Below are 24,604 nucleotides of genomic sequence, written 5' to 3'. Positions count from 1 at the left end.
CTCCCTGCTTAGGCTGCTGCCCCCACGACCCGACCCCGGATAAGCGGAAGAAGATGGATGGATGGATGAATGATGTTTTTTATTTCTGTATTTCTATATTTGATTTTGATGTTTTTATCTGTATTGGTATTGTATCTGTATTCTGTACCTGATTGTTGTTTCTGTGTTGTAAAGCACTTTGAATTGCCTTGCTGAACAGTGCTATATAATTAAATTTCACTTCACTTCACTTCACTCCCTCACCACAGTACATAGATAGTGTTCATGGAAGGCTGGTGCTGATGATCCTCTGCACTGTGTTGATGACTCGCTGAAGAGATTTCTTCTCATCCAGTGTAGTGTTACAGAACCACATATTGATTCTGTGGGTGATTTGTTTTCAAGTCTGACAAAGTACAGATGCTTCTGTGCTTTTTGCACTGTTCTGACCATGTTTTAGTCCAGCTCAGGTTTTCAGTGATGTGAGAAGGGACACTCTTTTCCAAAATGTTCATATTTTGGACAGAGAAGACAGATGATTTGAGAGAAAAGGTAGCCATTCAATGAGACAAACCAACTTTAACCTCCTAGGACCCTGTGTCCACCTATGTGGACATCATTGTTCTCATAGACTGCATTATAAAACATAAAAAGATAAATCTTTGTTTTTAAACTCATCAGATCCCAATCAGCCCAAATAACTAAGAGAAGTTACAAATGCATACCATGCTAGAGTTTGGGTCTGAGGAGGTTAAGCAGAGGTGGTCTCAAACTTCAGCTTTCTTCAATGAAGCATTAAGCCCAATACCCAGTCATTTTCACTCTAATCAATACCTTCATTCATGTAAACAAAGTGGCCCATTTGTGAGCCAGAGAAACAAAGACCCTAATGATCTCATTTATTGTGAGGAGAGTGAGTGTAATCTGCATGTGAATCTAGTTTACATAACATCTTAGTTAAAGCTTAAACTCTACACTCTCTGCTTCCTGGAATTGATAAAGCTCCTTGGATGAGAAGCAAAACGTCTTCAATTACAGAATAGTAGTCCAGTTGTTTTTGTTTTTTTAACCTTTTTTTGGAGTGATATGAAGACAGAGGAACTTAAAACTGTCAATCCGCTCCACTTCCATAACTTTGATGGTGTGAGACTGCAGAGGTGGGAGGATTTTCCTCAAGTCTAAAAATAGTTCTTTTCTTTATGTTGAGCACTAGGTTGTTGCCCTCTTCATAGACCATGATTCTGTGGACCAGTTCTCTGTATGCTAACTCATCCCTCCACTTAATAAGACCCAGGATGGATGGGTTGTCTGCATACATAATTATAATGTTGTTGTCTTGGGTGGAGACACAGTCGTATGTGTACAGGGAAAAAAGTTTAGAGCTGAGGCAGCAGTCCTGTGGTGTTCCTGTTCTCACTTTTAGCTCTGCCGAGACCTTGTTACCCATCCTCACCACCTGTTGTCTACCTAGCAGGAAGTTCCGGATCCAATTCTGGGTTGGTGCTGGTATTCCATGGGTTGCCGGCTTCTCAATTAGTTTCATTACTGTTCTTACAGTATTAAAGGTGTGAGCTGTTGTCCAGAAATAGTAACTGTACATGTGCTGCTAGTGTCCAGGTGTTGAAGCATCGAGTGGAAGTCCAGGTCCACTGCTTCATTCACTGACCTGCTGGGGCGGTATGCAAAGTGCATGGGGTCTATAGTATCCGGAACCACAGAGTTTATGGAGTGGAGAACCAGCTTCTCCAGACACTTCATGGTTACTAGTGTGAGTGCCACTGGTCCAGAGTCATTCGACATGGTTGTGTTCTTTTTTTTTTTCTTTTTTGGGGGGTGGGGGGAAGACAGGTACTATGATAGATGATTTGAATATTACTGCTTGAAGGAAGTGCTAAAAATGTCCATGTACACCCTGCCAGTTGCTCAGAACAGGACTTTAGAATTTATTTTTATTTTATTTTTTGCTTATAGTCATGAATTTAAACGATGACCTTCTTTAAGATATTCATGTCTTTTGCCTCCAAGCACCACAACAACATTTTCAGTTCACGGTCAGCCCATTTTTTCACAGATCTAACTGACTGGGTTTGCTTTCAGTCTTGAGGTACAAGTTGGTCTGATTATGACAGCTAAATAATCCAATTTACCCAAGTGGGGTTTTGAGATGGCAGACTAAGCATTCTTTATATTGCAGTAGCAGTGATCCAAAATGTTGTTTCCCCTAATGGAAACACTAAAACTGGTGGAGTTTTGGGATGGTCTACACTTCACTGTGATATACTCTGCTGTCTGAGCATGACTGCAAAATAACTGTTGTTGGTGCTCCAGGAGTGCTCGATGAGGACAACTGTTTGATCACCTCTTTTCCTCTCAAATAAAAAGATTAATGAGCAGTTCAAACTTAACTTTCTCAGTTTCAAAGTTGACATAATTGCTGTGTGAACTGAACACTAAGTCTGATCTTCTCTTAAAATAAGAGTGCAGCAACAAAGACTACCTCTCAGCACAAAGCTGCCTTGCCTGTAACCTTCAACAGGAGGGGCATGGAAAGCTGGTCTTACAGGGCTAATTTCACCAGATGAAGTCATGCTGACTGCAACGTAAAAGTGCTTCAGAAAACAGTTTTAACTCAAGAAACCTAGTAATGTTTTATTCTCATACGATCTCATTACATGCCTAATGATAGTTATGAGTTGAATGAAACAGGTATCTTACTGGCCAGCAGGACACTTTATTGCTGAGCGTTTGCATTTGCGCTTTTGTGTTATAACACCCCAGGCCATTTTAATGGATGCACTTTAACAAGACTATCCATTAAGGATGGCTCATTTCACCTGTAAACTCATGCACTTTATAAAACTGACCAGGCATCCTACAGACAAAAAAGACCCCAGAAAATTGTTTAAACTAGTACAATATGTAGTTTTTTTAAAGACCAGACAAAGTATTCCTGTCATTTACATCTTATGATTACATCACCCACATATGAATAAAATATAATTTGCTACCTTCTCTGCGAGTTGTCCAAAGGCACTCTCTAGTTGGGTGAACATCCCATCAAAGGCAACCAGCAACATTTGACCAGCTGACATTTTTGGTGTGTCCTGACCATCTTCATCCAGACTGTGAGGCTGGATCAGCTCCGAGTACTGGGCACGCAATGTCCTGAGAACAAGAAACAAACAAAAGTAAAAGCTTAGCACTCCTTGAAGGAATGCATATCATCCACTGCCTTTCATAAAATGGGCAAACTTAAAGCCATTTCTGTATTTCCTAAGGTATCTTAGATATCTTATATAAGATGGCCGCCATGGCCATTTTACATTAGTTGGACTCTGAAGCTGTATTTCTACTCCACGAGAAATAAAGAAATTTGCTCTTGCTGGCATAGTTGCGTGACAAAGATCATGTCATTTTGTTCTTGCATGAGATCGGAGAGCCCACTCTTAGCACAAGGTCCAGGCAGAACCTTTTCTCTCAAGGATATGTGTCAGAACTTTGTTGTAGGCGTGCTTATGCAGAAAAGTGGATGAACTGCAACGGTGTCATTTCACTTCAACTGAGGAAAAACTGTCTGAGGTTGTTAAATAACAGTCATCTTTACAACTGGTCCAGCAAAACATTTAAAGATAGTCAAATGGCAAAAAACTCAATAGCACAATCGGGGTGGAAATTAAAAATTTTGTCCACCAGCCACTATGGCTGGTGGACAAAATTTTTTCCCAGCCACTCAAATATTTTCCCAGCCACTATTTTTTGTTGTGACAAAAAGTAATTTCATCTGATGATAATGATGGAGGTGGGTGGAAGCAGTTGTGCTGTCCTACAAGCTGAACAACACCTCTTTCTGGACACTGCATGGAAATAACTAGATTTTTCTTATTTTATTTTAAACCATTAAAAGATGCATATCTGTACATAAAAAAATCAGACATGTGAAATTTATTGCTGTGAAGTGTTTTTGAAGTATGTTTTGTGCTTTTGTAAGTTTTTGTATGTAAGTTGTAATGTTTTTCAGACACTTGCTGCTTTTAATGCATAGATCTATTTGTGGTTCCCGCTTATATTTAACAGGTAGGATATTCTGATGAAGGTTTTCGTCGGGGATATAAATTGTTCCAATGCTATGCTGAGCATAACACCTAAGCTTCCACTTCAGTATCTGATGATATTTAACATTAACAAGAACCGCTGTAGTTTTCGGTTTGTAAACATGACGGTAGCAGTTTTTGACGGGTAGCACCGACCGTTAGACTTCACTGTTTAGCCGTGCTACGGTAGGAAAATCTGACGAGGAAGCACAGATCGTCAGAACACCGGCCGTTGGCGCAAATGCACACTGATCGACGTCATGACGTCATTGATTTAGTTAAAAAAAAACGTTGTTTAACTTTCGGTTCTTCCCTCGACTACTCTTGAAAAACAGAAAATAAAATAGCTTCCATTTTTCGGCTCCCATTTTTTCTTCAGCCAACAAAAACTGACTGAAGAGCAAAAGATGTCCAGCGTCAGCAACATCCGCCTAAGACCATCCTGTCAGATTGGCTACATCATGGGCTACGACTGGCCAACATCTGCGAGGGATGTATGAATTCACACCTCACCAACTTCGCCCTAACACCTCAGTCCTCCTGCCGTTCCTGTGAGCTCCTCTCTCTGGAGGACAAGCAGAGATGAGCAGCCTTTTTCAAGGCTAGCGCTGAGGAGACTTTCCCCGTGGCGGAGTGGTACTCGCTGGACAACGCCAATGCCTTTTTCGACGCGGAGCCGTGCTGGGAATCAGAAGATCCAGCCAGCAAAAACAATGCCAGCAGCAGCCCCGCTGCCTCCTCCCACCTGGAGAGCGTGATGGTGGAAGCAGGATGGAGCGAATGCTCAGCCACCTCGGGTCTTCTGATGTCTGCGACCACCCTGCTCACAGCTGTTGGCACTCTCCTCCTTGAACTGCCGAGCATAATCCTGGAGGCTGCTAGTGCAAAGGAACTCTGTCCCCCTTTCCCCTCACCCCAATCGGATGATCTGGCGTGAAGGTTTGGCTCTGCCCAAGCTCGTTGCCCGGACCCCATCTGGCCTCTGTTCCCAGCTGGGAAGTCATACTGGAATGAGGCTGCAGCTGGGACAGCCAAGTTGAAGGCACCCATTTTGACCTTTGCTCCCATCACCAGAGTGGAGGGGTTTACTGTGGAGGGTTTTCCCTTGGTTCCCCTCTGAAGCCAAGCCTTGTGGAGGCATTTGGGGTGAAGACGCCCAGGCTCGACCAGTGACTTGTCCCTCCGGCGAAGTACAATCAGCTGACCATCAAATTTTCTGATCAAGCATATTAGTGTGCCTTCCAATCAGTCGCGGCAACCAATAATGTCGCAAAGATGGCTTTCGCCATCTTGAAAAGGCTGGAGGGATCAAACCTGCCGGAGGAGCTGAAGAGCTCCCTCTGCAAAACCGCCAATGCCATCCTCAATATGTGCGCCACCTCAGCGGTGCGTTCATCCTGCTTCGCTGCCTGACTGACCATGATTCAGAGAAGCACCTGGCTCCGCCTCTCATCATCGATGCCCGAAAAGCTGTAGAAGGACCTGCTGGAAGGCCCCATCACCCCAGATGCACTATTTGGAGCCAACTTCCAGACCATCCTTAAGAAGTCACAGAGGACCAAGGAGGTCTAAGACACGGTCCACACCCACAACCTGACTTCCGCTCCTCCCACTTCTCCGGCCACTGGAGGGACTGCCGTGGCCAGCGTCAGCAGCAGAGGCTCTCCATAGCTGCCGCAGCAGCTTCCCGCGGTGGGAGCACAGTGGGCAGACCATGTCTCTCCACATAAACATGCTGGAGTTTCTCACAGTCTGGAAAGTGACTCAGCATTTTTCGGGATCAACATGTTCTGATCCACACAGACAACACAGTGGCAGCAGCCTACATAAACCGTCAGGGAGGCGTGCGCTCAGCTCAGCTGTTACACGTCGTGAGACAGCTGCTCTCCATCAGAGCAGTGTACATCCCCGGTGTCCTGAACAGAGAAGCGGATATCATGTCGAGGGGCAGTCCTTGCCACGGGAAGTGGAGCCTCCATCCCGAGCTGATCTCTTGGATCTGGAGCAGATTCAGCAGAGCAGCAGTACATCTGTTTGCTACACGAGAGAATGCCAAATGTCAGCTGTGGTTCTCATTGAGCCCACGGGATGATACACTGTTAAGAATGGACGCCTTCGCTCACAGTCCATGGCCAAAAGTGCTCCTTTATGCTTTTCCCCCAGTGGCGCTGATTCCACGGATCCTGGATCGAGATCGGGAGGAAGAGCTGTTGATCATTCTTGTAGCTCCAGGGTGCAAAAGCGCTCTGTAGTTCCCAAGCCTGCATCAACTAGTGTTGGGCCGCCCATGAAAGCTGCCGTGGAGGGAAGATGCACTCCTCAAGGTGGGAGGAGCGAACAGGAGCTACCCAGAAATAGGTCAGCATCTCTTGGTTTGGCTGCTGAACAGAAGCGTTTAGAAAACTTTGGGCTCCCACAGGATGTGGTGCGCACGATCCAAGGCGCACAAGCCGCTTCCACCACAGCGCTGTACACATGAAAGCGGACAGCTTTTCAGCGCTGGTGCGCAGAGAAAGGCATGGAGTCCATTTCATGTCCGTTAAGCTGCGTGCTGTCATTTCTGCAGCAGCTGATGGACAGAAAATTAGCATTCAGCACAATTAAAACTTATGCTGCAGCTATTTCTTCCTGTCATGAGGGTTTCGGTGACAGAACAGTCTTTAACCACCCACTGATGAAGCGTTTTCTGAAAGGTGTACAGAGACACAGACCTGTGTCATGCCCAGTAGCCCCACAGTGGGATTTAGCACTTGTTCTGCACACACTGGTTAAAGCTCCATTTAAGCCTTTAGATCAGGCTCTGCTTAAAGGCTCTCTGTTGCTCCCTCATGTCTCAGAATACGAGCCAACGACAGCTCAGCTGTGCTGCATCTTAACCCTACTTTTACTTCTAAAAGCATCAGAAGTTCATTCAGATCGAGGGAAATAACTTTGAATGGATTTTATCCTCCTCCTCATAACTCTGAGGAGGAAGCCACATCTCATCTCCTCTGTCCTGTGCACGCGCTCCCGTGTTACGTAGCGAGTACAACTACGCTCTCAGTGTCTATTCGTGCATTACAGAGACAGCTCTGTAGGATGTCCTCTATCCATTCAGCGCCTCTCACATTGGTTGTGTGAAGCTGTTTCACAGGATTATAGTTCCTCTGGGCTGGATCCTCCAGAGAACCTCAGAGCTCCTTCCACCAGAGGGATTTCATCCTCCACGGCTCTGCATGGCGGGATGACAGTGGAAGATATTTGCACGGCAGCTTCTTGGTCATCTCTGTGCTCATTTATTTGTTTTTACCTGCGTGATGTTTCCACTTTCTCCACGACCCATTCTGTTCTCACCTGCCTGCATGCAGATGCAGTGTGAGATAATATTTATTTATCAGTCACGGTTCATGACTCCTGCGGTTATTGTTGTTGATCTGTTCCTCCTAAGGAGTTGTTGACCTGCTCTGCTCATCGTTAAAATGTTACAGTTTGTAACCTCTGTTGTTCCTATTCACAGCAGCAGGTCTGTTATCTTCTTTCATCTTTCTGGTGCGCTGTTGCGCATGGAGCGCGTAATTAACCATGCAGAAGGCTGAGTGGTGAAATGTGTTATGTGCGAGCAGGTGCTTCATGTTTTGTGTCTGGACGGACTCAGTGAGGAAAAGACTACATCCTGCTTCGCCTTTAACCCACTAGCGATAGCCTTAAAGGGCGAAGCCTATACGAAATAGAACACTGGTTACGTACTGTAACCCCAGATTCTATGAGTATAGGCGCAGCCCTTTAAGCTCTGGGCCTCACTGGTTCCTAAATGGCTGAAGAAAAAAGCTATTTGGGAGCCGAATGCCCGGTCTCACCGTTATTTATCCGGACCGGGGTGGGGCCCACACAGCAGGTGCGCGTGGACTAAAGTTTTCAGTGCTGCGCTGTGTGTGAGGGGATAAACCCACTAACAACAGCCAGAAAGAGCTGCACCTAAACTCATAGAATCTGGGGTTACAGTACGTAACCAACGTTTGTGATTCAGAGCAGTTTGTTATTGATGAAAAAAATATAAAGAATTCACGTGTGATTAAACAAATGTCATAGTCTGAACCTGCTGTTGATTAGTTTACTCTGGTGTGAGAGTTTATAAACGCTACTCTGAAGAGCACTCACATTTTTAACGAGTTAGCATTCGGTTAGCTTCGAGGTAGCAACGTTAGCTCTCTCCTGCCATCTTTATGTTGATTTGCAGTTTTGCGTACTGATGTCATGACAACGATCTGGAGGTAATCGGTTCTCACTGTCTACATTCCCAACTTGGTCGCTATGCACGTTGTTTTGTCGGCCATGGTGATCATCAGAATCCGAATGTGAAGAGTTTTCTGATTTTCTTATCTGATTACAGAGATCCAGCCGTCGGTTCAGGTTTATACTGGTATGGTTGTATATCCATTACTCCCACCAAGTTACTCATTTCTTTGTGTTCAAAAATGGCTTGTTCTTCCATTTCCACTAGTAAACAACTGGACAGTAGTGGCGTTCTTGGCTAGCTGTGGCACAGTTCTCGCCCCACAAATCACCCACTTTGGAAATTACTGACTAAAAGGCTAAAAACAGTTTATTTAACTTTTAGGTCGAAAAATGGGTACCTGCAATGTTGTGTGGATATGTTTGAATTCAGTTCAGCTTTAACCATAAAGAGAATTGCTAAACTTAGTTAATTCCTAATTTTTTGAAATCATTATGAGGCAGATGTCGGTCACACACTTAATGTGTTGCGCTCCACGTTGATGCAGCCGAGTTCTGCTCCACGCCTCTTTTGGTTCTACAACGCTAGGTTCATTTATGGCAGCTCGCATTTATGCAGGACAGGGCCAGTTTCATTGATGATTTGTTAATCGGTTAAAGAAAGCATAAGGATGGGCTGCTGTTTGCGGACATTTCACAGAAATGTTTTGTGAAAGTGCCTACTGACAGAAATGGGCAAAAACATTAGACCTACTGATATTCTTTGCATTATTAGAATATGCAGATGTGCAGTGAGTAAAGCTCTTAATGATAAAATTCATAAAGAGAGAACGTGCACCTGGTGATGTGAAGGTAGTGGTTGTGTCCATCATCCAAGCCTGTGGTGGCCTGCAGATTATCAGCCAATCCTTGTAAACCGAGTCCATCAGAGCTATGTTCCACCAGCTGCTCCAGCTCTGCCAGCATGGACTCCAGAGTGGACTCTCCTTTAATCATACAGCGCAGAGCTTCGGGGAAGATGATCTGCCTGAAGTTGGTGTTCAGTTCCTAAAGTAAACAAAATGGTTCCAATGTGTCAAAATCTTTCTTGACGTAAATATGCGAGGGGTGTAACGGTACATGTATTCCGACCAAACTGTCACAGTACAGATGTCTTCTACAAGTCAGAAGAAGGCACTTTCACTGGTGATGGTCCAGTTTATGTTTTTACAGACAACAAACAACCTATTTTTATTCAGCAAATGTGCAACTCCAATCAATGGCTGATGTAGTGGGTGCTGTTTCTGCAGTCATTCAACCTGGAGGTAAAACATATCAAAGGTAAGGACAATATTTTGGCTGAGACATTGTCCTTTTCGTTCTGCTGCTGCTGAATGGTTTGTGAACCCACCATTCAGAATTTAGGGGTAGAGGTGGCATGGGCTCCTGCGTGATCTTTATGAATTAGTGTCTACTTAATTGATATATCCTTTGTTTTCAAATCTGATTGTCTGATGACTCTTTTGACTCTGTTGACATGAAATTATTAGCTGAGTAAAGCTTGCCTGGAACCTCAACTGGTAGGTCCTGAGAACCGAGCTGGAAGTGGGTAAGATCACCCAATGAAAAGCCTCTGAACTCGCACTGGGCAAACTTAATTACGGCTGAGTTGAGCCTATCGGAAACTGACTAATATGAAACCATGCAGGACTCTATATATTGTCCCTTATCTCTTGTATCAGGCTATTCAACAAGCAGCCTGTGAGCTGGATACAGCCCTTTTTAAAAGTGCTTTGGTCACCACAAAGCTTCTAGAATCCCAAAATGATTTGTCTGAATTTAATGCTAAAATTATGTAATGCATATCAGAGTTCCCTCTATACATCTGCCTCTTTCAAACAGACAATTTTTGGCAAACCATGACAATGTAGAGGGGTTGCATGTGTAAAAATGTGCACCTGTAAGCAGATAATTGACTGACCTGCAAAAGGGAGTATGACTGCAGTAGGAACAAAAAGTGGCATTATCTAAGCAAACTTCAAGTGTCAAGATATCTGTTTCCAAGATGGAAAATACATTTAGAAGACTGATGATGTGAAAGCAAACTGACTAAAAAGTATTTATTGTTCACTTTGACAACAGCAACCAGTGTTTAATGAAGTTATTAAAATACTTCTGTATGAGAATTGACAAAGTTGTAACTACTTTGGTCAAACCTTGAAAATAATTGAATAAAGTATGTCTTGTTAATGACGCTCAGCTACGACCACAACAAATTTTAGCTCAATATTTGTACAACACTAAGCTATAGCCATCCTAAATTTGATTTACTCCAAAAGTTAATCAGTTGTATATGAACAAAAAAAATGCTTTCTTAAAGTTTTATTATAATCTATCCACTGGTTCATGAGATATTATGCTAAAAGTTGACTTCAAATAGCAACATTTAAAACAAAGAGCTTGCACAATCTGTTAGTGCTCAGAATGTGTGTTGGGGATCAGTCTCAGCTACTACCACACCAAAGTTTAGGTCAAATGTGTAAAATTACAGTGTTATAGCCATTTTTGTATGACTTAAGGTCAGTGGCAGCTATCTAGAATTAGGTTGATTCTCAAAGGTAATCAGTTAAGAATGTACATCCAATTCATTAAAATCTGTCTAGTGATTCATGAGCTACTTTGCTTACAGATTGACACACATACAAGCACATTTACAAACGCAAAAACATAATCGTCCACCTTCACATTTTAGCATCAGGCAATAATTATCACCATGTGCAGCCCAGAGCAGGGAGGGTGCACACAAGTTCATCACTGGTTGTTGGGAGAAAATCTTTCGTTTTTTCAGCTGCAGTTTTTGTATGTCTAAAATCATCACAGAAAAGAAGGAGGAGGAGAAAAAGATCAGGCAGCAGTGTTTGTTCATGATATCCTCAAAATTCTAAAATGTTAGACCAGTTCAGCCAATGGTCCTGCAACAATAGCCTCCAAATCTGTCTCACAGAGAACAGAGCAGTGTTTTAGAGAACTGCACCAAGACTCCAAAACTAAAAAAAAAGCAAAAGAGTTTTGGTGTGTTGTGGTGAGCTGAGCTGTAGTGTTATACATGTTATGTCTGAATCAATACCTGTCAGATCATCAAAAAAACATTATTATTTCAACCAAAAACAGGCTTTCTGTACTGTGCCAAAAAACAAATTCTGCTGCACCCAAGGAATGCCCACTGGAGCCTTTGTTCATTTTTGTTATACTGAAAAACAAAGCTACAGTTGCTTCACTCATTAAAAGAACAAAAACTGAGCAGAGAAAGATTTTACAGGCCTCTTTAACTTATGTTTTCAACTTTAGTAAGGCTCATCAAAAATAATAAGACTTGCATATCTTTGATACACTAAGAGACAGATGCTTAACTTTTAGTTTCCCTCGTGTTTTAGAAACTTATGTGGACTTTTTCTTTTTGCGTATTTATTGTGAAATGTTCAGAAAATAACATTTACTTTTAAGAGGTGATCATCCTTTGTAAATATTTTGGTTGTAATGAGACTCATTTGTATGACAATACTTCTTTATTTTGGTTTTCTTTAACTATATAGTTTCCATCTTCTTTCATCCCATTTTATTGGTTTAAACAGAGTGATGACATCAGGCTTTGGTATCTGAACATCACTTCCATGACCATTCAATTCATCACTCTTTTTGCCATAAAGTTACTAGAATTAATCATCCATAATGAATTTGGTGATTTGTTTATATGTAAATAAAATCACTGTAAAGCATTCCTTTAAGTTGTTTCACATGAAATTCAGGGTTTTCAACTAGCTTTAGAAACCTAAGAGTCTACAGGCAGAGTGCAGGAAAGTATCTCAACTCACCACCTCCACTGACAAAGTAATCAGCTGATCACTCTGTTGCTGGATACATGAACCTAGACGCACAGTGAATAAATATGCTGAGGTGTGAAACACACACACACACACACACAAAAAAAAAAAACCTGTCCATTTGTGCACAGAGATGCTATCTTGCTCTTTGCCCACAAACTGCCTGCTCAATGGTAATTGGCTACCAGAGCAGAACACCACATACCCACAAAAGTGTTTGGCAGAGGTGGGCATTATGGTGTGAAATTTACTTTCAGTTTTGCAAATTATCAAACTTTGATCTATAAGACAATGCACTTTGACTTTTTTATTTCCTAATTTTATCTTGTTATAATGACCTGCTACCTTAGATCCTCTCCAGCAAGGGTGTTTTGTTTTCCTGTCTCAGCCTTTTTGAGAGTTATCAGCTTTTTAAAAACAAATAAATAAAATAAAAAAACAAGCATTTAGCATTCCTTTAATTTTCCACAAACATGACTAAGGTGTACCGTTACACCCCCTAAAACAGAATAGCCAAATGCCCAGCTAATTTGAGTGTTTTAGCTGCACCTACCTGCAAGCAGGTGTAAACACCATTGGATAGGTAAATAGCCTGGATGGTAACTGATGGTGAAGGCAGCTCCAAGTCATGAGGAAGAAGAGGGCAGAGTTGAAACAGCGTGACCAAAGCACTGACATTTCCAAGCATACTGCAGAGCTCCTCCAAAAACCAAGCCCCGTTCCGAGAGGTCAGGTCTATGAGCTGCTCTCCAGCACTGGCTGCTGCCCCCTCCATCACCAAATTACGTCTGGGGAGGGAGGAAAAACAACAGGATCTTTTAATACTTTATCTATTTTTCACTCTTCACCTTAACAAAGAATCCATGTTTCGATTCAAGATCAGTTTACAATATCTGTTAAGATCTTTGGCCTCAGAAATATTCAAAAGGTAAAAACTTTAGTTTGCAATAAAGGTCGAGCATTTCTGGAAGGAATGCATCTCAGCCGCCACCTTTCATGACTCAGATCATCTTATCATAGTGACAAATGACAGAGTTTCAACCATTTTGGTCTAACATGGAAAATCACATTATGCACAGTCTCATAGGATAACTTGCGTATTTATTGTGAACAACTTTCTGCTGCAATTACAACATATTTTAGCTAAATATTTGTAACATTCACTGAAGCATTTGACATTTTTTGTGTTTTCTAAGGTCAATTAGCTGTGGCAGTCATCTTGAATTAGGGTGACTCAAAAAGTAAATATCTTGTAGATGTAAATCCAACAATTACTTTTTAAGTTTCAATAAAATTTGTTTAGTGGTTTATGCCATATTTTGCTTACGAACAGACAGAGCTTTTTCCATTATTAAATGACAGTTTTTTAAACAAATCTGGCACAACCAGTTAGAATTTAGAGTACAGGTTGGAAATTACTTTCAACTTCTAACACTGAATATCTGTAAAAGTGACTGAGTTATAGACATTATAGACTGTTTATTATTTCCCTGTGGCGGCCATCTTGGACCAGGTTTACTTCAAAAGTTAATCAGTTGTGGATGTTGATCCAGTGATTCATGAGATACACACACAGACACAAGCCAAAACATTATTGTCCTTTTTGCCTTTGGTGGCAGGTGATAAAAAGCCCACCTGCAGAGGGTACACAGGGCAGAAGTGATGATGGCAGCAAGACTCAGAGACCCTGGCTCTCCATTCTCCCGTAGGAAAACTGTAATACAGTTTTCAATCTCCTGCAGCTGTTCCTCACATGCTGCTACTGTGGTGCCCTCCGCCTTAAGTCTCTCCGCTTGGTGCAGCATTCGCTCGTTGGTTTCAGCCACTTGATGCTGCAGAGTCAGCTCCACATTGGACAGAAACTGGCAGGCAGCTGCAGGAGGCTGAGGGGCAAACAGCACTTCATATCTGCCAAAGAAGGGAGATTAAACTCAGGAGGACTATGAACAACTAGTCAGAGAAAGCTAAACCTAGGTTTTCACTTGCCTTGTAAAAGTTGGTAGAAACAACTTGAGTTCAAACGTCTAAAAGCACAGACCAAAACAAAACCCCACCTTTTTAGCCAGCACTTTATCATATTACATTTGAATACGGAGCTTGTTAATTTTTGTCCACACAGGAATGATTTTTTAAATATGTGAAAGTTTACAATTTAAGCCTTACCATGCAAAACGGCACTCTAGGAGTTTTTGAAAAGGGGTTCCAGAGTGAGAAAACCTTGAAACGTCACCTATGTGTTTTCAAGTGGGCAGCCTAAATGCAACCTTTTGAACAAAATGTTTTAGTCTCACCTCGGATCTAACCTACCACCCAAAAGGTGACAGATGTAACAACATCTGTTTTGGCCCTGGCCATATGGAGAGAATTATTTCTGATTTGTGTTCTTATTTTAGTGATAGAGTGCGCCCTTTTTGTTTAGAGATTTTTAGGTAGCACTTTCTTAAAAAAAAGCTAATTTTGTTGTTTAGGCCATGGTTTAAATAAATCACACTTCATTTTGGAACTGGGGGCAGGACTGTTTTTTTCTAAAATGTTGGATTCAGAACTCCTAGACTGGACTTAATAACATCAAGTATACATTTAAAAACCTTGGGAAAGGGAGCAGTTTTAAAATAATTTCGTCTGACATGCTTTGAACATTGTGAGGAAAACTCTTCCCTCCAGCTGACCCTCAATAAATGGTGTTCCTACACAGGGTTTCCCCCAGTGTTTTATAAGCCTGGCGGGCTACCAGGCTTTGCTGACCCAGCCGCCAGGCTAAGCTCCGCATGTTTATTATAAATACGTTTTTTTCCACCCGCTCCCCCAAAACCGCTACCTTTATTTGCCTCACCGTGAGAGGGTACGCGCGCCAACAGTGACGCAATCGCGCTGTCCCCGACCCTGCGCGAAAGTCTTGTACGGTGCCTCGTCGCGTGGTCGTGCACCTCCTAGTAACTCGATGTGGACCGTGCACGCCGCGCTTCATTCAAAATGGATGATTTTGGTGTTCTAGTGGAGCTGGTTCGCCTGTATCAGTATTTTTATGATCCCTCTGTGAGAGCACAAATGGTTCAAAATTCATGGAAGGAGATTACTGCTGCAGCTGATAAAAAGGAGTGTTTATAGAAATATTAGTCCTATGATGGGTGAATCACAACTAAAGCAAATAAATCACTGAAAGTCAAACTGAATGCTTTAAGTTGAAACATCCTCTCTGTATCACAGCCAGAAACACAACAGCTCTTCCTCCTGAATACGTGCAGCCATCTTTGATGTGACAACCATCTGCTCTCCTTTTTACTGTATTTCCACTGGTTACGTAGCGTACTGCCCCCTGTCTTTTCGGAGAATACTGCACCGACGTAAGCACCAAGTATAAACACCTCCACCGCGCGCTCAGGTCTGTGAGCTGTTCCCAGAGCCCTGCAGGACTCTAATGAGCCCTGAGGCCGAGCCTCCTTCAGCTACCTGGAGTTAGCATGTTGTCAGAGCCACAGTGATAAACATTATCTGGTTTAACCAAAAATGGTTAGTTGAGCTGAAATTCAGCAGGTGGCTTTACAAGACTGAATATGGTAAGCATGTTTTGTACTTAGTGAAAATATTATCCTTGTTTACCAGTAAAATGATGCTATTAAATTCAGCATTAGATATGTTTTGTTTTGTTGTTCCATGTAGTGATCCAACATGCAGCCTGTGCCACAAAAAGCACAGTACAGTACAGCATCTGTCTGTTTATCAGAGTTCTCTGTTGTTATTCATTGACAGGAGACGTGTGTTGGTGCCGTGTTTGCACTTTTTCATTTATGATAATTTAATTTATTTGTAAATGTGACTTAAATTAGGTGCAAACAATTTGTATTTATTTTAATTGTATTTTTGTTTTTAAAAAGTATTTGAAAAGTGCCTTTTTGTAAAACTTTAGTTGTGTAAATATTTGGCACAAATATCTTACAATATAACAATAAATAGCCATATTTTCAACTTTCCTGTCAACTTCAATCTTTTTTTTTTTTTACTAAATCACGGTTGGCCAGCCACCTACCACCAGGCTTAGCCTCTTTTCTGGGGGAAACCCTGCCAATATGTCTACATATTTGGACTGACAACTCCTAATTAACATTGTCCTGCACTTTGTGGGTTTGTAGTTTAATCTGACACTGAAATAAAGTTCCACTTCATCATCAGTGCACAAAAAGAATTTGGTTCTTGCTCTGGTATGTGCCATCCTTGTCTTTAGTTCATGTGGGCTTAGTGAATGCTCCAGGTCTTGTTCACTGTTCCTGGTGTTTTTGTGACACATACAGGCCTGGCATAGTAATTACGCATTTTGGGTCGTTTTCCGTGTTTCTGTGTGGATGAAATCATTTGTAGAAAAAGTGAGTGTTTACAAAGATATTTTTTTTAGAGAGAAAAAATGTTCCCACATGAACAAGGCTTGGTGTGATGAATTCTTACAAACAAGTAAAAAACAACACGAGCAAAAGTTTTGAATAGCTTCAAAAATACTGTTTACTAAATTCATTCAACATAAAAGAACAGAAGGAAAAGCCTTACTGTCTATAGATGTGCTGGCAGTGCTCCACTGTCATATCCCTCAGCAACTCCTCCAACCAGGCCTTCCATTGGTGGACTCTGTGGAACAGCAGCGTAGCTCGTGGGTACAGCAAAGCCACTGTGGCGTAGCTGTGCAGCTGCTCCAGACAACTGCGAAGGGCTGCCCGGCGCTGCTGCAGCAACGAGCTCAGCTCCGCCTCAAGGCTTTCACACTGGTTGATCAGGTGGGCCTGACCCGCATTCTGCAAGAAGGCAGTAGCTGGCACGTAGCTTGGAGGACCTGGAGGTGGTGAACAATAATTATACAGCACATCTGAAATAAAGTAGCCTTCTCATCACACTCTTCTCCTTGTCTCTCTGCTCCTGGTGGAAGGTGGGCATGTTTTTTCTCTCTGTCTTACACTGCTGGGACACAAATGATTTCAAGTCATGGGAACATCTTCAGTCATGATTTAACCAAAGTCACAAGGTTTATGAGACACTTTTTAACATGTTTTGTCCTCCTAGTAGTGAGTTTAGTGATCTTTAACATCTTTTATGTACTTAATAAAACATCATGTGGACTTCCTGTCCAGTCTGCTGTTGTTGTGCAACCGATGCGGAAGAAATCCAATCTTGATTCTTCTGTTTTTTTTTTTATTTGAGGCCCATCTCAAAGGTTTCTTTTTTATCAAAGGTTTTAGTAAGGATTGTTTTTATTCAGCTGCAGTCTTTTTTAAACACCCACAGCATTCTTGAAAAATTTCAATCAGGTTTTAAAACTCTTCACAGCACTGAAACTGCACTTTTAAAGGTATTTAATGATCTTTTATTAGCTACAGACTCAGTTATTCTCCTCCTTTTAGATCTGACAGCCACCTTTGATACAGTTGACCACAGTATTTTGCTCTCCAGACTTGATTTATGTGGTATCAAAGGCTCTGCACTGGACTGGTTCAGGTCTTATCTGTCAGATAGGAGTTTCTCTGTAAATATCAGAGAATTTACTTCCCCCTCAGCTCCCCTCACACGTGGAGTACCTCAAGGATCCATTCTTGGACCTCTGTTGTTTTCTATTTACATGCTCCCTTTAGGTTCCATTTTTAGAAAATTTTATATTTCTTTTCATTCTTATACAGATGATACTCAGATTTATTTCCAGTGGAAGCACAATCATCAGTTCTCACTTCAACCACTGTTAGACTGCCTTACTGAGGTAAAAGCTTGGATGGCTTTAAATTTTCTTAACTTCAATGAAAATAAAACTGAAGTTATCTTGTTTGGTTCTAGTGGAAATTGTAGTACATCCCTTGCTGATCTTGGTAGTCTCGAGCAGTTTGTAAAGTCTCACGTGAAAAACCTTGGAGTAATTTTTGATTCCGGTCTTAATTTGAGAAACAGATTAGTTCTGTTGTTAGAAAGTCCTTTTTTAAATTAAGACTTTTATCCAAAGTGAAAATATTTTTATCTTCTAATGATTTTGAACAGGCGAGTCACACTTTTATTAGCTCCAAATTTGATTACTGCAATACCCTGTATGTTGGTGTCAGCCTCTCAGGACTGCAGCTGGTTCAGAACGCTGCAGCTCGACTCTTAACACGAACAACAAAGTGTGAATATATCTCCCCAGTGCTTGCTTCCCTTCACTGGCTCCCCGTTCGTTTTAGAATTGATTTTAAAGTTTTATTGTTGACTTATAAGTCCCTAAATGGGCAGGCACCTACATATTTGTCTGATCTTCTGCAGCCTTATGTGCCCTCTAGATCACTTAGATCAAGTGCCCATTTGTGCTTAGTTGTCCTAAGATCCAGGCTGGTCCACAGAGGTGATTGGGCGTTTTCAGTGGTAGCTCCTAAACTGTGGAACCAGCAGCCCCTTCATATTAGACAGGCTTCAACTCTTTGTGTGTTTAAATCTCCTCTTAAATCACATTTATATTCATTGGCTTTTAATACAATGAGAGAATTGTAATGATATTGTATCTTGTATAATGCTTGTATTGAATGTTTATGTGTGCAGCACTTTGGCCAACGACAGTTGTTTTTAAATGTGCTTTATAAATAAATTTGATTTGATAATAAAAGCTCAACATTTTTTAAAGCTCATTTTTTTTCATCCCTGAAACACTTACCCAGGTCTATTGGAGCACTGATGTCTTGCAGCAGGCTTGCAAGCTGTGTGGCCTCTAGACTGGAAAATGCTGCCTGGTACTGACTGACCCACTGCTCCAAGTCAGCCAATTTCCCCCGAATAGCCTCCTGCACAGTCCGCTGCTGTGACTGCAGCTGTGTGTGTTCAGAGTACCTGGAAATATAAAGAATGAAGGGAGACTGTTTCAGCATTTGGTTTTGTTGTGGACAGAAAACAACCACATACATATTAAAATGTCAGGGTTTTGTGATATAAAAAATGAAATACTGTTTCTGTGACACATACCCTGCACAATTCAATAGAAAAACAAAACAAAACACTTCTGTGGAGAAAGATCTAAAAAAATTAAAGACCTAGTGTGTGTTGAAGAAATGCATATCGCCTGCTTCCTTTCATGCCAGAGTTTTAGACTAAAATCATCTTCTGATGAGAAGGGATGAAGCTTTAGCTGTTTTGGTCAAAACTTAAAAATAACATTATGCATACTCAGAGTATGTGTTGTAAATGACTCACAGCTACTACCCCACCAAATTTAACTAAATAGTTATAAAAATAATTTTGTTATAAACATTTTTGTGATTTTTAATGTCAGTTGGCATTTTGATTTGGGTTGACTTCAAAAGTTGTTCACTTGTACATGCACATCCAAAGATTACTTTCTTAGAGTTTCATTAAAATCCATTCAGTGGTTCATGAGCTCTTTAGTAAAAGACAAACACATGCACCTAACCTATATGAACTTCAACCTTAATGAGTTCGTTTTTTACTTGATGTACTTTGACCACAGATCAAAATTTAGGGCCAGTTCGGAACCGCTAAGTGACCTTGTCCCAAAGTCAGAATCCTCAGAGTTTGAATTAATAACAACATAAATGTGCGTCAGATCCACAGCTTCAGTGAGTTTTTAGGTTTTTTTAATGTAGTGCGTTAGTAGGCTGTCGGGTGTTGGGAGGGCGTGGCCAGCAGCAGCTTATTTGCATAAAAGTGACGTAGCCTTAAAACCACTCACTCTAAAATCACTCAAAACAGGCAGAACTGATCAGGTGAAATCTCAATATCTGAGAATGATTTTGTGTTTAGATTCAATGAACATGCTTTGTATCGACCACAGACTTATCTTATATAGACTTATATAACTTGTTCAAGGAAGCATAATAGGTCCCCTTTAAATAGTAATTACCTAATAGATTACAGTTTGTTCATGTTAATAATCTTCATACACCAAAGTTAGTCATGGAGGTCCTCATGGTTCGGTGCTTGGGCCAGTACTCTTTACTTTATGCTTCCATTAGGTAAAGTTATGAAACAGCATGGGATAAATTTTCATTGTTATGCTGATGATACTCAGTTATATTTGTCTATGAAATATGACAAATCCAATCAGTTACCTAGATGAGATGGATAAGATAGCATTTGCATATATATAAGTTCAATCTTTTATTGTAAAGAGGAAACAAAGTGTTTGCTGGAGAAGTGCTGTTGTAATGGGGTGGTGGTGCTATAGTGAAATAAAATTGATATATTGCTCATCATTATACTGGAGTTTTTAATTGTGTAACATTACAAACCTTTGCTCCAGAGTGTGGATGACATGGTCTGGATGGTTCTCTGCCCCCTCCAAGAAATCCATCTCCTCCTGCAGTTTGACTTGTAGTTTCTCTCCCTGGCAAAGCAAGTCTTGAAGGACCAAATACTCCTCCACAGCCTCTTCCACTTGGGGAAGGACTGCCATCATTTCATCACGATTTTTAAACCAATTCACCTGCAAACAATTAACATGGTACCTTAAACACTTTCTATTTGCAGCACTGTTCAGAGGTATAATATGTCTATTTTCCTGAGGGAGGAGTACAAATATACAGAAGTTACAATGATCAAAACAGTAGAACAAATCTAAGATTAGCAAAGCCATTGCTAAAAGCTAGGATTAGCAAAACAGTAACGAAAAATTAAAATAGGCAAAATTGCTATGCTATCAGTTAAATGTATCAAACTCATAGCTAAAACCAAAATAAAGCAAAACCATAGATAAAAGATAAGATTAGCAAAACTGTAGTAATTGGCAAGTCATTGGCAAGACAGTAGCTACAAATTAAAAGGTGCATAAGAAGACAAAAATAGAACAAGTATGCTGAAACAGATTTCAGAGAACAATGTTTTTGAAAGAATTGAAGAAATCTCAGTGTCTTTCTACAGGAAATTGTTTTGTAAATAAACTTAAATAATTCCCAAAGTGTCAATGCTATAAATATTAAGTTATTATACACTATTCCAGATTGAACTGAACATTTTGTTATATGAATGCTAAAACAACACAACGTATGGGGAAGAAGTTTGCAAAAAAGTATGGAACACACTTTAAACAGGAAGACAACAGTGTCACTGCTGACACACAATAAGCCAAAAACCCTGAATTTATTGCCTTGGACTTGAGCTTACCTTGATCTCAGCCACCCTTGATGAAAACAGAGAGCGTGTGATGTCCCTCTCCATCTCTCTCTTGCTCTTCTTACTGTCAGCCTGTTGTCCACCTCCTCCATACACTGCTCCAGCAAAGCCCACCTCTCCCCCTGCAGTCCAGTCCACCAAAGGATCATAGACAAACGCCTCCAGCAAGGTGAGGAGGGTCTCTCTGCCTCGACGCATAATCTGAACCACCTGAAAAGACACATCTGATTTCAAAACTGTCTTCAGACCAGAAATTAATTGTAGAATAGCATTTACTAAAAATTACAGTTATCTTGTTCCATTATGTTGCTCAGCAAGCTCTACACTACATATAGTTTAGACAGTTCAGTACAAATGTAACATGAGGATGAGATCCACCAGTAACCTGTTCACAGGACAGCCTAAAAATGCCCTCTACACCAGTGACTCCCAAAGCAGTCTCAATGTTGTGGGTCATCCTGAAGGGGACCTTTTCTGGCACCCGCAGACTCTTCCCTGATAACACACACACACACACACACACACACACACACACACACAGTTCAATCAGAACTCAGATATATCAAACATCACGTTTTATTTTTTTAAATTTTAGTATTACCAGAGTTGCATATATTTTCCATTTTGAAATTTCAGCCCTTTTCAGACTCAGATTGTCTGTTTACATTTCAGTTGATCAGGTGTTTTTTTTTTAACATAAAACTTTGATAAATTTCTTGTAATTTCTGTATATACAGTAATTTGTATCTATACACTAGTGCTGTTATTTGTATGTTTATGGATTTATTTGATTTGATTTTTATTTTCAAATGTGTCATACACCCTCACAAGTGCCCAGCCCACATGGGCTTACAAGACACATTAAAACAAATACAAACAAGCACACATGGAAAGGGGATTTTCCCTAAATAAAAATATTGTTTTTTTTCTCTCTGGAGAAGCATGGTGGTGCAGTGGTTAGCACTGTTGCCTCACAGCATTGCCTCCCAGCCTGGGGCCTTTCTGGGTGGAGTTTAGATGTTTCCTTTGTGCAAGTGTGGGTTTTCTCTCGTTACTCTGGTTCCCTCCCACTGACCAAAAACATGCATGTTAGGTTAATTGGTAACTCAAAATTGTCCCTAGGTTGAGTGAAAGCGTGAAGGATTGTTTGTCTTTGTCTCTATGTGGCCCTGTGACGAACCTACACCCTATCCAGGGTGTACATTGGCTCTAACACCACTGACCGCTGCAGAAAGGCACCAGCTGCCTCATGACCCGAAAAGGAAAAAGTGGTTGAAGAAAATGGATGGATGGATTTTCTCTCTGCCTTTACAATGCATCTCAGGAAGATCAATAACAACTGACTACTGCAAGAGATGTTTGATTGTTCTTTCTTTAATACCACCAATTTCTTTTTATTTCTTTTTTTTTTTACACAGAAGATTTGGACAAAAAATGATCATTCTATCATCCCAAATTGAAAATCTGACTAAATTATTTTTTCCCCTTTAATTTGTTTTTCATTATACATGTGTTTATGTCTGCTTGTCAGGTCAAAAGTTAAATTGCATTTTCCTTGATGACCTTACAAATGGTATAGATGAGGTATTTCACAACAAAATTGTCACTATCACTAGGGTTTGAAACTGCAACTGGGATATCAGTTGCAGTTGCAAACGCTAGTAATATTTGAACAAAAATTGTTTATATCTGACACACATGATGAAAAATTTCAATGTCATTTGAGCAACTTTTAAAAAATTAGATTTTTATTTTCTAGAAAATGTAATGGGTAATAGAGTCTGGAAACATTGATATATCCTATACCGTTTTCTTTTGTCTATACTCATCCAGACCTGGAAAATACTAAAATCAAAATCCATACTTTTAAAGATTGTATAGGTACCCTGCATTACTCAAAAAACTTAATTCGACATTAGGTGATTTTTAATGTGACCAATGAACCAACTCAACAGATGCTAAACTGACCTTTTTCAAAGCATACATTGTAGTCAATGTGCACCACCTCTCCAGTGGTCATGTCAATCAACACATTGTCCAGGTGACGGTCACCAAGGCCGATAATGTAGCCCACCATGGACATGACAGCAGTGGATCTGGCGTACGACTGCAGTGCAGAAAAACAAGTTTATCACTCTAACACCACATTCAGAAACAAAAAAGTCCTAGAAGTCCATAAAAGACTATTTTATACGGATTCAGTGATGCTCTTTATAATATCACAAGATAGCCCATTTTGTTATGGTAAACAAAAATAAAAACACTAGAGTAGGAAAATCCAAAGAAGGTACCTGAGTGACTCTCCACCACTCGCTGGGTGTGGTGCAGGAACACCAGAGTTCCTTTGCTAACAGATTGGAGGGAGTAGCTTCCATCAACTCTTTCAGCACATCCTTCATAACACTGAGAGGCCAGTCTCGACGCGTCACATCTAAACTTAGCCCCACTGCCTTCAGAGCTGGCCCAATGCGGCTGTAGTAGAGCTCACTGGGGCGAGGTACTGGAGGCACAGTTTGTTGTGGGAAGGATTCTTGGACCTTGCAGGACATATTAAAAAAAAACATCAAATTAGGATAAACTGAAAATATTTTGGTAAACAACAAATCACATGAATACAGCGGCTAAACTATCACAAACCAGATGTTTACCATAAAATAGATCCAAAATGCAGGAATCTACAATAACTTGTATTTATCTTCAGAAAAACTATCAACACAAATCACTGACAAACAATAGAATCATATCCAGCTCCCATTCCGTTTTGTATGGCACAACTAGAAATTGTTCATGAGATAAATAAGAAAAAACATTTTTTCCAATTAGAAATATCATCCTACAGACTGTTCCTCAATAAATTGAGTGTATTAGTTTTCCCATTTAAAGTTTATTTTGTGTTTTTTGCAATCAAACTACTAACACATACTTTGAGCTGTTTTAACATATCAAAACAGTTTCAATAAGCTTCTGCAATGTCACAAGATTTATTTCCATCCAGTGTTGCATTAATTTTTCACCAAGATCTTTCATTGATGATGGTAGAGTCTGACCTTCTCCAGCACATCCCAAAGATTCTCAATGGGGTTAAGGTCTGGACTCTGTGGTGGCCAATCCATGCGTGAAAATGATGTCTCTCACTCCCTGAACCACTCTTTCACAATTAAAGCCCCATGAATCCTGGCATTGTCATCTTGGAATAGGGAAGAAAACATCCATTGATGGAATAACCTGGTCCTTCAGTATATTCAGGTAGTCAGCTGACCTTTGACCTCATTCTTTGAGCTCATCCTGTTGCTGAACCTGGACCTGACCAACTGCAGCAACCCCAGATCATAGCACTGCCCCCAC

At 40.9% G+C, this 24,604-nt stretch overlaps 1 protein-coding gene across 1 annotated transcript in view; it reads right to left on the bottom strand.

Moving 5' to 3' along the window:
• smg1 (SMG1 nonsense mediated mRNA decay associated PI3K related kinase) overlaps nucleotides 1–24,604 on the bottom strand; it is a 125,646-nt gene that overhangs the window by 21,484 nt on the left and 79,558 nt on the right. The window contains exons 38-48 of the mRNA XM_037978496.1: nucleotides 23,551–23,796; nucleotides 23,228–23,366; nucleotides 21,645–21,754; nucleotides 21,251–21,469; nucleotides 20,380–20,573; nucleotides 18,792–18,964; nucleotides 16,682–16,961; nucleotides 13,778–14,050; nucleotides 12,696–12,930; nucleotides 9,121–9,329; nucleotides 2,988–3,144 (exon numbers count right to left, since the gene is read on the bottom strand). Coding sequence (XP_037834424.1) covers nucleotides 2,988–3,144; nucleotides 9,121–9,329; nucleotides 12,696–12,930; nucleotides 13,778–14,050; nucleotides 16,682–16,961; nucleotides 18,792–18,964; nucleotides 20,380–20,573; nucleotides 21,251–21,469; nucleotides 21,645–21,754; nucleotides 23,228–23,366; nucleotides 23,551–23,796 — 2,235 coding nt within the window. The remainder of the gene's footprint in view (nucleotides 1–2,987; nucleotides 3,145–9,120; nucleotides 9,330–12,695; nucleotides 12,931–13,777; nucleotides 14,051–16,681; nucleotides 16,962–18,791; nucleotides 18,965–20,379; nucleotides 20,574–21,250; nucleotides 21,470–21,644; nucleotides 21,755–23,227; nucleotides 23,367–23,550; nucleotides 23,797–24,604) is intronic.

Source organism: Kryptolebias marmoratus, linkage group LG12 (assembly GCF_001649575.2).
Source record: "Kryptolebias marmoratus isolate JLee-2015 linkage group LG12, ASM164957v2, whole genome shotgun sequence".
Lineage (NCBI taxonomy): Eukaryota > Metazoa > Chordata > Actinopteri > Cyprinodontiformes > Rivulidae > Kryptolebias > Kryptolebias marmoratus.
Note: the sequence above shows the minus strand (reverse complement) of the source record. Positions and strands in the feature narration are given on the sequence as shown.